Genomic DNA, 18,531 nt, shown 5'->3' on the forward strand with positions numbered 1-18,531 from the left:
GAGATTGTTCTAGCAATTTCTCGAAATCAAAAAGAGATATTTGTTTATTATATGTTAATTCCCCGTGCTAATTTATTTTTAATTTTCCGGCTTAGCTTTCTTTCAATATTCGTCACGCGCGTCACTGCACGGGGAATAAAACAATTTATTTATAATTCGACTAACATTAACTATTTAAATACCAAATCCGTAACAATATACATTTACAACAGAGAAAGAGATGTACTACATTTCAACAGTCATTTTATGTACACTTGGTTATTAATAAAGCTCATTTTGAAAAGATGTCCGAAATCCACATTGTGATATCGAACTGAAAATGAGTCTAAAATTTGGTACTGTTCCCTCTCACAAGCAGATAGATCGCGCAGCGTGACAACATGCTGAGTAGGTTGGGAAGTCCCTGTGGCAGCCAATCGCACTCCTAGCCGGGATCGTTCTCGGAGGGGGATGGCAAACTGAAATGTACTTCCAAGAGCATTTTACGCTTTATAGGGTTATCTTACTCTTTATAGGGATTTATCCATACGGACGAATATCCTCACTTTCCAGGTAATCGTCCAGTAGCTGAACCCTATACTGACGAACGTTGTTGTCCCTAAACAGGAATCCAGGATCAACTGCACCTCTGAAAAGTCAAACATAGGTCTCTAACATCTCTTCTCTGTATCTCATAGCAGTCAAAGAGTTTATGAGACACATATAGGAATGTGCGGTCCAACATATTGCCTGCTCAAATCATTCCACTTCCACTACCGTAATGATCCTTTTCCTTCATGAGAGACAGACAGACACAGACAGATAAAGTAGACAGATGTCTTGTTTTGCACCCTCTAAGTCTTTCTGCACCGATGGGCGAAAAATCAAGCATAGGTGCGAAGGAAAGGTATATAGAAAAGGGGCAATTTCGTATTTGAGGAGAGTAAAAAGGAACTTCGTACATTTTGTAAGAGTTCAAAAGGCCAGAAAGAAAAGATGGGACAAAATAAAATTTAAAATAAATGGCCCAAAAATAATAGAGGAAAAAAAAGGGGGGGCCTATAGAAAGAAAAGGAAAAGAAGTATAAAATATCCTAAAATACTATTGTGTCCATGAGTGTGGTTAAAAGGAGTTCATTTGCAAAAATTAGTGTCTTTAAGAAGCAAACTTTAGCTAAGTTTAAAAAAAAAAAAAAAATAAATAAACATGGTAATGTGTATGCTTATATCTTGAGACCTAACTAGAAAAGGCATATATCATCACAGAGATGTACATAATATTTTAACTAAAGTAACATTAACTATTACCGTTCCCAAAAAATTCATGTATATTTCAGAAAAACAGTAATTGACAAAATCATAAATCCATATACAGTGTGAGAGCATATCAGCAAAAATAAGTTATACAGTTTATTTTTCTTAAACATTAGTTAAATATAAAATTAATTTATTAATTTAACCGTTGTAATTTATTATAGTACAAGTTTAACAAATTCAGTCACACTGTATTTATATTTGCTCATAATTCTAAGTTTGATACCTGGAGAAAAAAGTCGGGGATCTTAGTTACAAAAATCACAATCTATACTGATCGATGGTCAAGAGATCCCCATCTTTTCCCGCTCAAGAAATTCCTAAGCACGAATAGGGGGGCCTCCGAAGGGTGTGAATAGCTGATAAGAACGGACATTCCTTATCAGTATACTGATAGTATACTGATAAGGAATGTGGCGTCTCAACGGAATAGTTACGAAGAAAAGAACCACATGACTTGCTACTATTACTAACTATTGTATAATGTTAGAATCTTATGAAAATAATAAATAAAGAAATTTAATGGCACTTTAGTGATAGAGAATAAGATATTGTATAGAGAACAGAATGTTACTTATCTGAATATTCCGTGTCAGGGTTTCTTTTGGATTTCTCGTGTTGATAGTAAACAGCGAATACGATGTTTGAAGTTTCGAAGAAGCGAAGTTTAATTCTCAATTTGATGAATGAGACATTGCATAGGAAAGGTGCATTAAACTTTTTTAGAGAGTTGAAAACATTTACTGAAACTTATTTAAAAATTTCGGAGCTATGTTTAGACACTGCCTCCAGCTTTCGTGATCGCAGCGCCAGCCCAAAAATTACCGAAAGCTGAGTTCCCTTCATGAGAGAGCCATAGTATCGTGTTCCAGGCTCCTTCCAGTTACAGTTACAGCGAGAATCAGTATCCAGCTGAATACGACTCATCTGTAAAATGCACGGCGCTCCACTGATTGTTTGATTCAAGGCGCACGTTGACTACACCATACTAAATGCGCTTTCTTCAGTACTGCAGAGAGCCGTATGTAAACAACGGGGCGTAAACAACGAAACGTAATGAAAGGGTTTACAGCCCTATATGACGAGGTCTTAGAGCAATTGCAGACAGTAAAACTTCGGTTACAGTGGCAGCAAACAGCTTACGTGAGACCTGCGAAAATATAGTAATATTGTCTCGCCGCGCTGAAAGTGCCAAACAACGATCCTCATTTGTCGTTGTAGACCTTAATCGATCTTGTCCAGGCCTTCTCGATATGGGTACAGTGTCCTGAAACTGTACAAACAGCAGATGACAATTGGCCTTACAGTCAGCGCTGTAGCCACCTGTGTTTGTGATTGGCCTGCCTTCAATCAATCGACAATTTTGCGTCTCATTCCTTCAACTATATATTCGTGCTTACTAATATTACATAATACATTATAAAATTTACCCAACTCTTGAATACTGCGAATGTCGCGAAGAAGTATGAGTACACAAATCACCGAAAACCCCTTATGCGCTTATACCCCAGCCATCAATTCCAGGTCAGCATACAAGCACATGTAAGCTTACGTATTCGACTCTGGCTATTTGCATAACTCTCCCAAGAGTGTATATCATACTGTTTTAGTTTATTCTTTATAAGCTTTTCTTTCTCAGGAACTAAGTTTCAGTAGAACCTTGGTTTACGAACAAATGATCTAGTGGTTAAATTTCGCCGGTGTCTGGTATTTTTCAGTTTTTGAGATAAATCGTAGTTTCAACAAAAGCACACCGAAGCCTAACTCAGATGAGCTCCGGTATTCTTTTATGAAGTGGAAACACAGTTTCAGCAGAAAATGTTTTTGGTCTTATAACATTTTATGTTAGTAATAAGTAAGGTTTCGAATTCAAGATTGACTTCTGAATGCATCCTTCTTTTTCCTTGGGAAACAAACTATGGATGGAAGTCGACACATTTAAGGAAAGAAAAACCGCCACACTCATATGAAAACCTTAACTGCCAGGAGCTGTCAACAGCTTGTTTGAGAAAGACTAAATTTCTAGTGGTTATCCTGGTCGTGCCATTATATCCTTTGATTTGTTATCCGCATCTCACTTATTTACAGAATGACGGGGAAGGGAAACAGTTGTTTATATCTCTAAATACGCTTCAAGTGTTGATGGGTTTAAGATAAGCGGCTCAAATATGTCCAAAACCTAGTGATTTTCAAAGGAAAAAAGTTCCTGTGTACTTTTCGGATCAATGGGATCAAATATGAGAAAGGAAAATAGTCATTTATACATAGTCTGTTAGCTTATCTCTTACAGATCTTAATGCTCTTAGCTTATAGATCATTTCTTGGCTTGGGAGCAATTTTCTCTCGTGACACATTCTGCTTAACACTATAATTACATAGGCAGGTGATTGTGTCAGACAGCATTTGGTTCTTATTTCTTTGATTTCGTAACCACGTTGCTTTGTCAAATGTTCTTCCACATTCTTCTAGTATTTCTAGCATTCTTTCACTCTCATTAGTGACGCGCTAACATTTTAACTTATTTTCATTGGTATGCGAGCAAAAGAATAATTTGTATTCTACCATCTGTTGAAGTATTACGTTATACTCCTTATATTCAAGGCTTAACTTCAGCGGCAGCTTCTTGGAGTCCAGATTGGGTACTCAGTTTTTGAGCGAAATTCTAGTTTTAGCCGAAGCCCCTCTCCTCCTCCCCCAAAAAAGATGACACTCGGTAGCTTATTTCATCATTTAACAATATGCCATTAATTTAATTTTTATAATTAACTTTTGTTTTTATATTTACATTTTATTTAACTTTAATAATTAAACTTCTTAACGTACTTATTTATTTTATGTTATTTTTTTATAACGACCTTGCACTGGCTCGCTTTACATTTCTAGTTTTAGAATTTAAACCCTGAAATTATCTGAAGAAAAAACGCCTCGGATAATGAACAATATTTGTATTTACAAAAACTCAAGTCGGCGATAAATGACTTCCAAAGACTTGTGACTTTAACTTGTGATGCAGAATGAAAGCTCAGGAACTTCTAAAAGCAACATTCTAATATTTTCCGTAGCTTAACAAAGATGACAACGAATGGACATCAGTTCAGATGGAATTACAGAACATCAATACGAGCCTGGAGGGAATTATAATCATATTGCGTTGCAAGTGTAGATTTTGAAGGCTTTGACACTGAGGACGTTTTTCTTATCTATGATATCGTGTCTCAAGGCAAACCCTGAGCATCGAAGTTAATAGTGAAGACATGGAAGAGTTATTAGAGGATCGCAGAAATTAATTCAACAATAAAAAGCTTGAACATTTTTAGAAGAAGAATAAAAGGAATTATGGAGGAAGTGTCTTTAGAGGAAGAGAAATAATGAGAATATGAGCCTGTTCCTTGATCTGCGAAATCTGTGCAAAATGTGGTACGGTGCATGTAATGATATGACCCTGATAAAGAAACAGTAAATCATTTTCAGTGACACTGGCATGACCGATCATTAAAATATTGTTGCGTTCTTGCACGGGTTCGAGGATTTGGAATAATTGACGACAGCACTTGGTGAAGTATTACAACACAATTTATTTGCCAGTATTACTCAGAACAGCTCCCCAAAACACGCTTACAGTCATCGAAAAACTATCACAGGCACGCTGAAACAATCAGCAACACAACCTTCAGACTATCAGGCTATAACGTTGAAGACAGCTTCACGGCAAAGCACTAGAATACAGCTCCCGAGTCGGTTCGAACGTTCTCGGAACTCAACGTACTCTCGAGACTTCAGCCTTCAGGCGATAACGGTGAAGACAGCTTCACGGCAAAACACAGCTTCCGACTCTGTTCGGTTGTTCTCAGAACTCAACGTACTCCCGAGACTCTCCAAGCTACAACTTGCCATGCTCTCAACGATACGCTCTACAGCCTCAACGATCCACACTATCTATACTACAACTCGCAATAGATTCGACGACCAGCTAGACACTAGACTGACGATCAACTCGATAGACTACGAGACACTGGATAGACTCGTGATCGACCAATATACTCTGACAAACACAATAACTGACTCACTGACTATTAACTGACTGCTAATCCGCGTGCAGCAGGTTTATATAGCTTTCGGCTTGCGTTTGAGAACATTCTGGGCCAAACCAGTAAGAATTCGTTCTAGATGGTTCTCCATCCGCCTATGGCATGTCGCCAAATGTTTCACCAAATGAGCAATTTCTCGCCAAATATGGAAACCCTGCCTCTCTTTGCTGTTTTATGGCAGCCCTAAACCTGCTTTGCGGGGAAGCTATCTTACCGCAGCTGGAAATTTTGTAATAATATGACCTCTTTTGTCTGTAGGAAGATTTCATTTTGAATTGGACTAGTGAGCACTCTTGTAAAAGTGCACGTTTTACATAGCAATGCAAACAATTTTGGAAAAAAAGCAATATACGTAAACAGTGATTGTATATTTAAAAGACAGAGTGTTTCAAAAAGAAACACCCGGTTTAAAAATACATAATTATCCAGTTTTTTTATCCGTTTTGATCGAATAATGTATAGCTAGAAAGAAGGAAATTTCGAGTTTCATGCAGTCGGCGACAATGTAGCGCTAATTCTCTTCCTTCGGCCGTCATTTCAGCGTTTTTGTCTATGCGGCGACTGCGTAACTGAAATCATTTTGTGTTTCTATGCTTCGCGAAATATCAGCCCGTCAACAACTGATCAACCTGAGTTTTGTCGACAATACCCCAATTTTCTACCAACTACCGCTCAGTGCACTAGGCGTTAGTATATACAATCAAAGACACCGATAGAATTTTGAAGGTAGTCGACAGAAACGTTTAACTGAGTATCTTTAATTTAACTTGCAAAAAACATTATGATTAGTCATGTAATATAAAATTAATCTTAAGTTTCTATGTTCAGTATTTTTCATAATATGCGCATTTCAAATCGGGTGATTCTTGTTGAAACAGCCTGTATAATAATGTGATTGTAATGGGATAATAAATTCATAATTAAATAATGAAATCGAAAATTAAATTTTAATTTCGCATATACATATATACACACGTATATTAAAGAATGATTTAAATGAAAAATATGAGTAAATAAAGAATTTATAAGGAATCAGTCACAATGATAGATGAAAGATTAATAAAAATAAATTTTAACATTGCATTTCAAATTCTACTATTTTATCATAGGTATATTATACATATTACTCCATGAATGTAACATACATTTAACTTTTTTTTCTTGAGAAATCTTCCAGATACTTGCAAAAACAACGAGCTGAATACTTAAGACATTGACAACTCCAAACGGACTTACTCAGCTTCTAAAATACAATGACATTATTTTCTTGCCTTATTTTTTAAGGTATTTTAAGCGATCACTACATTTTTTCTTTTAAACTATAGTGCCATTTTCTTTCAGACCTGGCATATTTCGAGTATTATTGCATCTACATTTTTTTGTAAATATCGAGAAACTTATAGCATAAAATGAAAGTTTAATGAAGCAAAGTCTTATAGGCGTTATAATATACATTTACAAGGATTTTGTTCCGGATGTTGCACGGGATGTTGTTGCTGTATAAGAATATCCGAGTCCAAATTATACGCTCAATTCCACAGTTCTCTTCGTTAACGAAAACTTACTTGGCAATTTACGTGTACATTTCATAAAACAGTTTTAGTCTTTATTTAATTTCTTCCGTCTTATAATATCACAGTACTCAGTAAATATTTATTGTCTTTTTTTTTTTTTTTTTTTTTTTTTTTTTTTTTTTTTTTTTTATATATATGCCGCTTAAGTCAGTTAGTAAAGAAAATGTTTAATCACACGCAATTGGTTGTGATCTGTAAACAAAATATCAGCCTTAACCTTCTTTTCCACCAAGTGGAGAAATCAACACAGTAGGCGATCCCTGGTCAAGGTAACTAACTCATAGTTTGTAGCAAAGAGCGTAGGTTTCATGATACGTGAGCAAGTACCTCGAATAATTTGTCCAGGAAGAGGCTTTGGTGCAGGCGTAGTAGTGACGTTGACGGCTGGCGGTGAAATAATTGGCAGCAGCCATAGTAAATTGCAGTCACATTCTATGAAATTACCTATAAAACAAACAAACAAACAAACAAACAAAAAAAAAAAAAAAAAAAAAAAAAAAAAAAAATGTAATTCCTTATAATTTACATATTTACTATTTCATTATTAAATTACTTTCATATTTTAACGTACATTTTATTTAAATGAGTATCTTCATCAAGTTGGAAGAAATTGGTAACTAATTAAAAAAGTAATTGGATAAAATCACTAGTCTTTCCTTTGCGTGTTTTATTATCTTATGTGAGTTCTAAGTGGTAGTAACGCCCAGTTGCTTAGATTTCGAAGGAAACTGATATTTGTTTTTGTGTACTTTTTGAAATGAAATTATAAGGTATTTCTCCCTTTTTAGCATGGCTTCGTGTTGTAGTGGTCTGCACGCAGGGCGCGTATTCCAGATGTCCGCGGTTCGATTCCTGGCGAGGGCGTTGCTCATTTTTCATCTCTCCTATTTCCAAAAAATACCTAATATTTCTACAGTGGCGCCCGAACTAGAAAAGGTGGTGGATGACGATTCTCTGCCATCAGGATGTACGATTGGGTCCCCTAATCCCCATTCAACCTTTAAAAGGGAGCCTTCTTAGCGTGCCTTTGTGGTGTAGTGGTCTGCACGCTGGGCGCGTATTCCAGAGCTCCGTGGTTCGATTCCCGGCGAGGGTGTTGCTCATTTTTCATCTCTCCTGTTTCAAAAAATACCTGATGTCTCTGTAAAATCTTCTGCTTAGATATAAGTTTTGTTACTCAATTGAGATTTAATATTTTCTAATATCCATACAACAAACGTATAAATTTCTTTATTTTGAAGATAAAAATTTAGTTCAAGATTATCGCCGTATTAATTTAATGACAAAAACACGGAAAGAGAGAAGAATCAAAAGGTATAATTCTATTTTAAGAAAACTGCCCGTCCAACTTAATATTGAATGTAACATATTAGCTAGAACGATGATCCTGAGTCCAAAGAAAAGTGTTAATTCTGCTCTCTGATTTCAGAATCACTACTAGTGGCTTGCTGAAAACAAGTAAAAGGACTCCTTAACATCTAAGCAGCATAAGAAATAGCAGAGATTTATTCTCTCAGTGGAGAGCGGCAACCGAAAAAGAAATGGTGTTTTTGCTGTTCTTGCTAATATTCACTTGTCTTACCTAAAGTCAGCCCCAGCCCACGAAATTCCTCCAAGGAGCGCAAGTTTGCGCCTGTCGTTGGCAACAGCCTTTAGTACCATACAGATGACAGTGCAATTTGGCTCATTTTCGCCCCCGGACGGGTACGAGGGTCTTCCACCTCCCCTTCCCCTATCCCAAACCTCTCGAGAGGACTTTCGACTCGCCGCATATTTAAAGTGCCCCCCATACCGCACGAACACTATACCTTTACAAACATCCATGTCTTTTTCGGGATTCGAATCCGGGCTCTTCGGCACGGCAGTCAGCGACGCTAACCGCAATACCGGTTGTATGGCAACGAAAAAAATTGTCGTATCAAATAAACCGCAAGAAACAGTTTCGCAACTTTAAAAAGTATTTAAAAAAGAGAATTTATAAGAGACTACTTGGAATTAAAACACAAAGATATAAACCAAGGTTTCAAGCAAAAACTGGGTGAGGAATCATAATGCTAGTAATTTACAGAACATTCAAACGAAATTCTTAAGAATTCCATTGCAGACATACGGCGGAGAAATCCAATTACTTAATTAGTACAAATAACTTTTTTGTCACTACAAGGAAAAGTTTACCTATGAGGACTTTTCAGTAATTATATTCAGTTAGGCTATGAATTTTCTTGAGAAAAATCAAAATACATCCTGAAACATTGCTTTACAGATTGCTTAGTGTTAATTAAAATATGACAAATTATAAGGTTTCGAGAATATGACATCTTTAGGAAAAAAAAAAAAAAACCTGAGCTGTGGGAATTTAAATGAAGTCCTGATTTACGTTTTTACAAATATTTCTTTTTATTTGAATATAACAGGCTACGCATAGATACAGCTTTATAAGAAATTTTACATTCTTCTCGAAACCAATGGAAACAATCACTTTCCACTAATGATATTCAACAGAGAAGATCAGTTTTTTTTGGATAGGTTAGGTAATTACCGCAAAGCCTCGAGGGCTGTGTGCCTAAGGGAAGGGGTGCCTTCGTGGAGGACTTTCTAAGGAAAACTGGCTCGTGTACAGGTTACACATGGGGAAAACCACGAAAACACCCACGCAGCCAGCCCGTTCGCGGGATTCGAACCTCGGACCGAACTACCAGCGTTCAGCGACTTAACTGAGCCCACCGCTCGGCCGCTGGTGGGCTCAGTTTTTTAGAAAAAGGTGTGTAATGTTACATTATGTTAATCTAAGTAGTTATTATAATTTAGATCTTTACTGTAACTTTTCTCTTCCGCTTCCCTACCAAAATGCAAATCAGGTCAAATGTATTTAAGGTGAGGTTGTTGGATTTGAGCATGTTTCTGCCTTTCGAGGATACGCTACTAAGTTTATGCTAACTCAACTGCATTCTTCGGCTTTACATTACAGTTGCCGAAATTTAAATTGTTACCCTGGTGAGAAGTTTGAGCCAACTTCGCGTTAATTCGATTGTGTAGCCTTCGGCTACTAGTCTTAGTTTTAAATCTTAAATTTGACTGTTATTTTGAGTTTCACCTCTACGAGTTGTGGTGGCTTATGTGAGCGCAAGAATTGCCTTACTAGTCAAAGAACATTATGTTTTATAGGTTTCAAGGACGAAACATGGTAATAAAGAAAGACATGTGTTTGCGTGCTCTTTTGATACTACAATAACAGTGCACGTTTAATAATTAAAATATGAATGATCTATGAAAAAATACGGGAAGTTTAAAAATTAACGAGGAGTAAAGTTTGGTAATTGCCGGTGAAAACAAAACTGATTAAAATCATATCACGAAGCTTTATTTTTCATTTAATGAAACAATCCTAGTAGAAAATCTGGTCAGAAACAATTGAAAAAATTCTTTAAATTAATTTCCCTATTTTATTCATTTATGTCAAATTTACATAACACACTTCGGAGAAGATAAAAGCTGCATTATTTTGCAGATGCAGCACCCTCTCTTTACCATACTGTTGTGATTAGCTGTTCTCATCATTCATCGCAAACACGAAAAATTCTTGAAGAGGCTTCCAAAGAGAAGTTGGCCCATTCAGTAAATATTGGTAATGCTGTAAATTATTCAAAGTTTGAGAATTTTAGCCGAAGAATCCTTAAAATAACCCTTAAATAAGTTATAAATCGAATCAATGAAAATTGCTTCCTTGTCTATTTCTAACGAATAAAAACTGATAGAATTTAAATCTTTATCATATTGTTACGAAATGTACAGGCGTGGTGGGATGGCTTCCCCGCAATAAAATAGCAAGGGAAGGCAAGGTTGCACATTTGGCGTGAAATCGCCCATTCGGCGATATTTGGCGACAAAATTGGCGATATACCATGGACGGATGGAGAACCTTCTGGAACGAATTCTTACCGGTTTAGCCCAGAATGTTCTCGAACACAAGCCGAAAGCTATATAAACCCTGCTGGTCCGCAGTTAGTCAGTGTGTGTCTCTCATTGAAAGTGTGTCTCGTCTAGCTAGTCAATCCCTGCGAAGTCGATCGAGTTGACAGCCGGGCAGGGAGTGCCGAGTGGTTCGTCGAGTGCACCGAAGGAGTCTGTTAGTGTATCGCGGTTAGTGCATCGTCGAGAGAGCGTGCTGAGCTCCGGGAACGACTGAACCGAAGAGTCGGGAGCCGTGCTCTGTGTGTCATCGAGTGCATCGCGAGTTATAGCGTGGAGAGCCTCGAGAGTACGTGGAGTTCCGAGAACGACCAAGCAGGGTCGGGAGCTGTACTCCGGAAAGCAGAGTCGGGTGCTTTGCAGGAAGCTGTCTCCACCATTATTGCCTGACAGTGTGAAGCTGTGTCGCTGATTGTGTCAGTGTGTCTGTAGTAGTTCTTCGACTACTGTAACGTGATTTTGGAGTTGTTCTGATTAATACCGGCCAATAAAGTGTGTTTCGATGCTTCGTCAAGTGTCGTCGTTATTCACTCCAAATCCGCACGAACCCTGTACGAACGTAAAGGAAGAAAATAACGTAACAAGTGGTGTCAGAAAAAGAATAACGTAACGATATCATCGCTCCCCTTATACCTTGAGGAAGATGATGTCTTAAATGAGACTATTAGCTTTACTTCTCTATGGTGTTTTAAATGAGGTCATTAGCTTTATTTTAGGACAGAATAATACTAGTTTTAATCTAATTATCCCCCCATTTAAAAAATTTTCAAGGATATTGCAACTTTTCCTTTTAAGTAAAATTGCAGTAAGCTGTTCATATTTCGGGTATAATTCATGGATCCGCTTAAGAAGTAATAGCGGCACAAACCTGATTAAAGATTTTGTTGGAGCATTTTCTTTTTGATTTACCGCATAAAAAATAAATAAAACACATTTGATTTTCTCCTTCATTGGACTACGAGAGAAGTTTTGACAGCAAAAATATTAGCGTTATATGTTTCAAACTTCTGCTTGAATGCTATGCGAATTTACTAACTTGCTGGATTTGCATCAAGAAATACATTACTATTCTATTATTCCTGTAAACATGAAGCAAAATTTAAAACGAATGAGCAACAGACGAATAAACTTTTAGCAACTTGCTATCATCTCTGTATCTAATGACGAAGTGCAGAATTTCTTTACCTGTAATATCCAAATATGTTAGCATCTTCCAGATAGCTGCCCATGGTTTTTCTGGCATCGAATATAGAAAATTCTTCTCTAAATTAACCTTTTTCAGAGCTGGCATGTTGATAAAAAAGTCAGCTGGTAACACAGTGAGTGAGTTCCAGCTGCAAGCAGATAAATAAAATAAAACGAATGATCAATCATAAATAATAAATAAATAAATATAAACAAGGCAAAAAATACTAGTAATAAATGATTTTGCAAAAGTGTAAATGTAGAAATACAGTTAAAATTTTATAGCATAATTCATATTTCGAAATACGATTTGTCATTCTACTAATTTTGCTTGCTAATTCGAATTTAAAAGTGTATTTAACAAAGCATGTAAAAATTCAAATTTTCACTGAAATCAAATTAATGTACTCACCTTAAATCAATGTGCTCCAGGCTTCTCGCAGGTGAAGCGAAAATGGCTCTCAAAATGGATTCCAGGAGGTTGTGTGATAGATTTACTTGTTTCAGAAACGGTGAATAATGGAAAGTGCTACTTTCGATACTTTGAATACTGTTATGGGACAGATCAACGGAAGTTAAATTTGTGGGAGGATATCGAAAAGCTGTAGCCGTAATTACGGTCAAGTGATTGTAGGTCAGGTCTATCCCTTCAATTCGGGGAAGAGAATTCAGGCCCCGAGTGTTGACAGTTCCGGCCGTTTCATAAGTAAGAGCACCGGTGAGGTAACAGCGAGTTGCCGTAAACCAAAGAAGACTCTGGGCTTGTCCTTCGAAAGGATTGCCATACCAGATGAAATCTCCCGACAGTACGGAATCACGAACCTACGAGAAATAAAATTTATATGTGATAGTTTTACAAAAAAATAATTCAGATCAATATATATATTTCACATTCAATAGCACCAAAATACAGCTGTGAAGGCATTTATGCATTTGGTTGAAAGCTCAATTTGTTATTGTATCCTAACCTCAAATTTGAGCCCCCTCCCGAAAAAAAAAAGTTCCAGAAAAGTCTTTATACCCAAAAACGAAGTCAGTGAAAAATGTACAAATATAAAATTAACAAATGGCTTTATTTTCGGCCATGCTGATATAATATATGGTGCTTTTACATCTTCTGGCCTTCCTTATTACCTGTACTTGCGCTATTTTTGCCTTTGCCGTGTGTTATGTTTCGTTATTATAACACACGGCAAAGGCAAAAACAGATACAGCAAGGAATCTCAGTTTTCTTGCATATGATTCTTAAAGTTAAGATTTCAGACATTTATACGATGAATTAAGTATTATGTATTTTTTTACATATTTCTTATATTTTAAAAAGGCTTATATTATTAAGCCTTTTTTCTAAAAATTAAATGAATAAAACTGAACACTTTAATTTACGCAGCTTTGTTTCTGAAGTCATGACGTTTAAAAGGCATTTTTCATATGAATGTTTCGTTGGCAATGTTGAACAGCCCACTATTAGAACAGCACACTATTAGAACAGAACACTACATCCAGAATTTACCAATCATAATAAAAGAAAAGGGGATCATTATTCATAATACATCTGATGAATACAAAAAGAACTTTACTGCAACTAAACTCTTTTGCTGGAAGTCAGAATTATTTGATCAGCAGTTTCATTTATTTGATCACTTAAAGTCTTCATGTAAAGAAAATAAACTATGAATGAAAAAAAGAAGTTTACAGGATTTTTATCACGCATTGTTTTACAAAAAGAAAATTAATAAATAAAAAAACTTGAATCCAAGTACTTTTTTCTTCACTTTGCACGTTATGATTTTCACTAGTTCTTAAACTGAACTTCAGTAACATTCTACGTAAAAATTAATTGTATGAAAAATTTTTAAATACAGTTGAGAAGTAAAAATACATATAAATTGAAAACGAAAAACCTAGAAAAACCATTTCGATGCAATGAATGCATGCTTTTTCTTCCTACCCTTAAGTGCTTTGGAGCGTTAACGTCAATGAACGTAGTGTTTCAATTTGACGTAGATAAATTAAAAATACTTGGAGTTTTATTAATGACATGTAAATTTTATATTCAGAAATATTTTTTTTTACTTATCCATTATGTATAATGTGTAATTAGTAGACATAAAAAGTATATTTCTGTGTTAAATAAAACTCTAACTTTCTGAGCTAGAGTCAACTCAAAAATGCAACACGTTAGACAAGCCTATTATAATGTGCGAACTGTGCGAACGTAAATAACCATGACGTCAAAAGCTGAAACTGCAAGCCGACGAAGGTCATCAACCCTACCGTACGGTTTACGATTAAAATCCTGGGAAACGTTAAACTTAAGTTTTTGTAGGATTATTAATTTCCATTCTGAAAATAAAGTACTGCCACGTACACAATAGTTTTGGGACTAAACACATAAAAATGACGATTTAAGATATAAGAGAAAAATCTTATTATTCATCTATATATCTTCTAGTCCTTTTTCCGTGTATCATAGAGTTTCTAGATGTTTTCTAAAATCGTAATTAAATCGATAGTCTAAAATCGTAATTTCTATAATCGATGTAATTATTAGAATGTTTTTTTTTTTTTTTTATCCTTTGCATTTCATTATTTCTGAAATGTTTTCTGCAATGAGCGATTTCACTATAAGGAGCACAAAGTAATCCGCAGATTCTAGTTCAGTTAAGTGAAAGAAGAGATTAGGGAGAATAGTATTTTTTTTTTTTTTTTTTTCTTTGCAATAAACAACTTGATGGTAATTGCATTTTGCCAAGGGATGGCATGAGGCAGTTTTCTCAACCTGGCTGCCTGCGTACGGCCCGCGAATGACATTAAATAGTATACCAATAATTTGTAGTAAGATTTAAGATTTTAATGACTTTTAATACAATTCCCCATTATTTTCATTACCATTAAGAACGGACGTAGTTAATGCCCAGAAAATTTACAGATGGAGCTAATTAATTTACACTGTGATATAAATATTTTCCAAGATCTAAAGAAAAAGATCTGATTTCAAAAGATTCGAAGATACAGATTTGAAACTTTTTTCCTACTTTTCAAGAGATAGTTAGTTACCTTTAGTTATGAATTTTTGCAATAAGAATAGTCTCTTTGTTTGGGAATACATTTGTATATAAACATTTTTTCGACAATTGAAAATTAGTCAGTCTAAGAAAGCCGATGAGCAAGTGCAATTCGTCATAAAGATAGTTCTAGTAATTTTTCTCCAGCATTACAAACTTTATCAAAACTGAAACGTTATGAAGTGCTGAAAGTTGTAACAATAAATAAAAAAAAATAATACTTACATGCAAATATATGTATGTTTCTCACATGCGTCAAAGAAAAATTTAATAAATAAAAAGAAAGATAATAGGTTGTTATTATTTAACCTTAAGTTTTGTCCCAATTGGAAAGTTTTCAGATTTGCTTAGCTTAAGTTAAAACTATTTTATTATTGGTTAATTCTGCATATTAGAATTATTTAAAATAAATATTTGATTTAAATTTAATATTTATCTATCAATACCTTTGGGTTACAAAATAAAATCATCAGAAATTTCTTGCAGATACCAGCTTTTAGATTATAAGGTATTTCTCTTGCCTTCTTAGCGAGCCTTCGTGGTGTAGTGGGTCTGCATGTCTAGCACGTCCGCGGTTCGATTCCCGGCGAAGGCGTTGCTAATTTTTCATCTTCTCTGCTTTCTAAAAATAACCCAGTATCTCTACTAGGTTTCAGAGAGAAAGTAAATATAAATTGAATTTTGCTTTCCCTACGTCATTATCATTACTGCTTATGCGCATTTTTAGAAATATTCAGAGAATAAAATTTTAAATAACGAATTTGTTTTGTTAAAAAAATTTCATTTTGGTAAAGTAAATAAATAAAAATAAAATAAAAACAAATAAATGAAATAAAATAAATTTGCCCATCAGATCTTTCAGATCGCGCATTCGGCCTGCATGCAGTTTGAATTTGAAACCACGGGCATAAAAAACTAGTGTCAATCAAACGAGAAGATGTTTTACTACGCTAACGGCGAGCTTTTATCAAGGATAATCTGTGAAATCTTACCAGAATATGCAGTTTACTAGTAATTCACCAACAATTTTCTTATGAAATTACATTTTTTTTCAATCATTTGTCAGCATCTGCCGAGTCGTTGCGAAATAATTGACTCCAGTAGGAAAAGTATTATAGCGTGTGTTGATGCTTGATTTTCATAGGATGTACACACAAATTCAGAAGTGCCCGTTATTGTTTTCTCAGCTTTTAGCATAAAAGATTTATTTTGCCTTGTTGCTCTGATTATGAATCTACAGCTGAAGTTACCAAACGTCCAAGGTTAAGTAAAAAAAAAATCCCATTTAAACTTTCTCTCAGTGAGCAGAAATATTAAAAAGACAAGCTGAGGTTACAAGTACTAATTGCCTTCGGTTCAGATTGTAAAGCTTTTGCCCCTGCTCATCGCGTAACTTCGTAATTGGGAAGTATATCCGCTAGCAATCACAAAGTTTGGAGTTTGAATCCCGGCGAGAGAGAGAGCGTTGCTGATTTTTCACGTTTCCAGACTTCAGAAAGTTCTCAAAATGACTCTACAAAGTAACGGAATTCCGTATATCTAGAATAACGATCATTGGAGTTCTGCTATGTTTAAGGTCACAAATGATAATACTGTTGCCTCTGTCATTTTCTATCATGCTGAGTGCGGCAGTTGCTGAGACACGCACTTCCAGGGAAAGAAAACAATTTCAGATTTTAATTAATTTTTACACATACTTAGATACAATAGTGTGGTTTAGTGAGATTAAGATTTCGGCAAAGCATACTAGGGCTGTCTGCCTAAGGGAATGGATGCCTTCATGGAGGACGTTTTAAGGGAAACTGGCTCTTATAAACGTTACACATGGGGAAAACCGCAAAACGCCCATGCAGCCAGCCTGTTCGCCTGGAATCAAACCCAGGTTGGAACAACTAGTGTTCAACGATTTTAATGCTCAGCCGCTGGTGGGCTAAATAAATAGTATGTGTTAGTATGTGTAAAAATTTTAAACATTTAAAAAATTTTTATTAAAATTTGTGACTAATGAATTTTTAACAAAATATTCATTATTTTTATTACTAGTTAGGTCAGAAGATAACATAATTTCAGAGCACTAACCTCAAACTGTTTGACGCGCACGTTCTTGAGCCAGCTTTTTGGTAATCTGGCAAGAGTATGCTCATTTTTTGGTGGGACATTGGTAACGATTAGTTTGTCCACCCATTTTCTGTTCAGAGCGGTGGCGACAGCTTCCTCCAAAGCAACCAAAGATTTTGAAACTTTACAGTCCACTATCGTATAAAATGCTGTATTGTTTGGATGCTCCGGAAATGGAGTTTCGGCAGTCTTCACAGATCTCTGAGGTCTTAGGGGAACTAATGTAGTTACATTAATTAAAGGCTCAGAAGCAATTTCTATTGGCTTGCGAGTGCAAGTACAGTGAGGAAGCTCCCCCTTTGGTGGACAAGGATCACCTGCCCAACTTGCTGTAGAATGCACAAGAATGATAACTGAAAAAAAAAAAAAAAAAAAAAGAAACCATTTTAGATAAACATTTAATATGAAAGAATGCAGATACACGTATCCTTTATTTATATAGAGATTTCATAATTTGAAGAATAATGACTAATAATTCATTTCATAATTTGAAGAAAACAAAGCACACTCAAGTTTTTTAATAAAATAAATAGCGATTTTATAAAATGTATATAAAAATGACTTTTATTTTATATGCAGTGCAAAACAATACAGGGATAGGACTGAAAAGATCTGAATTTTTATCCTAAGCGGTGTAGCATCAAACTTGTGAAAAAAAACAGTTTTGGTTCACTTAACTAAGCAATTTTTTGTGTATGGTAGGTTTCTTTATATGTAAGATGTTCATAGAAGATTATGATGATTTAGATATAGTATGATGATTTAGATGTACGATTGAATATTTTAATCCTACTGAAATTCTAGCACATTACTTTTACTGTATTTATGAACCGTAAGTTTTAATATTTTAAGTTAATGCTAATAGTTTCCTTTCAACTTCTCTTAATACTACTACTGGAGAGATTTCGAAGTGACCTATTGCTTGTGAAACAGCACAAGCACTTTAAAACAGAGATAGTGAATATGCTTCAAGGTAATCATTTTTTTCGTAGGCCAGTCGGGGACATACATCCATCAATCAACCCCCCCAAAAATTAAAATCAATAAATAAATGAAAGCGAAACATACAAATACAATAAACAATTAATTAAAACTATAAATAATTCATTCAAATGATTAGCTGTGTTTTGAAACAAAATAATAAAAATTTAATAAATAAAATAACTAATCCATCTCAATTTTCAATTTGTTCTTTGAAATCTTCGCAAGTATTGCACTCGAAATTGCTCTTAGTTA

At 35.2% G+C, this 18,531-nt stretch overlaps 1 protein-coding gene across 1 annotated transcript in view; it reads right to left on the bottom strand.

Moving 5' to 3' along the window:
- Positions 1-6,309: 6,309 nt before the first annotated feature.
- LOC118196929 (uncharacterized) overlaps positions 6,310-18,531 on the bottom strand; it is a 33,844-nt gene continuing 21,622 nt past the window's right edge. The window contains exons 2-5 of the mRNA XM_035368401.2: positions 17,257-17,648; positions 12,522-12,931; positions 12,110-12,258; positions 6,310-7,399 (exon numbers count right to left, since the gene is read on the bottom strand). Coding sequence (XP_035224292.1) covers positions 7,197-7,399; positions 12,110-12,258; positions 12,522-12,931; positions 17,257-17,648 — 1,154 coding nt within the window. The 3' untranslated portion in view covers positions 6,310-7,196. The remainder of the gene's footprint in view (positions 7,400-12,109; positions 12,259-12,521; positions 12,932-17,256; positions 17,649-18,531) is intronic.

Source organism: Stegodyphus dumicola, chromosome 8 (genome assembly GCF_044657685.1).
Source record: "Stegodyphus dumicola isolate Sdum_Otavi_A_Nest chromosome 8, ASM4465768v1".
Lineage (NCBI taxonomy): Eukaryota > Metazoa > Arthropoda > Arachnida > Araneae > Eresidae > Stegodyphus > Stegodyphus dumicola.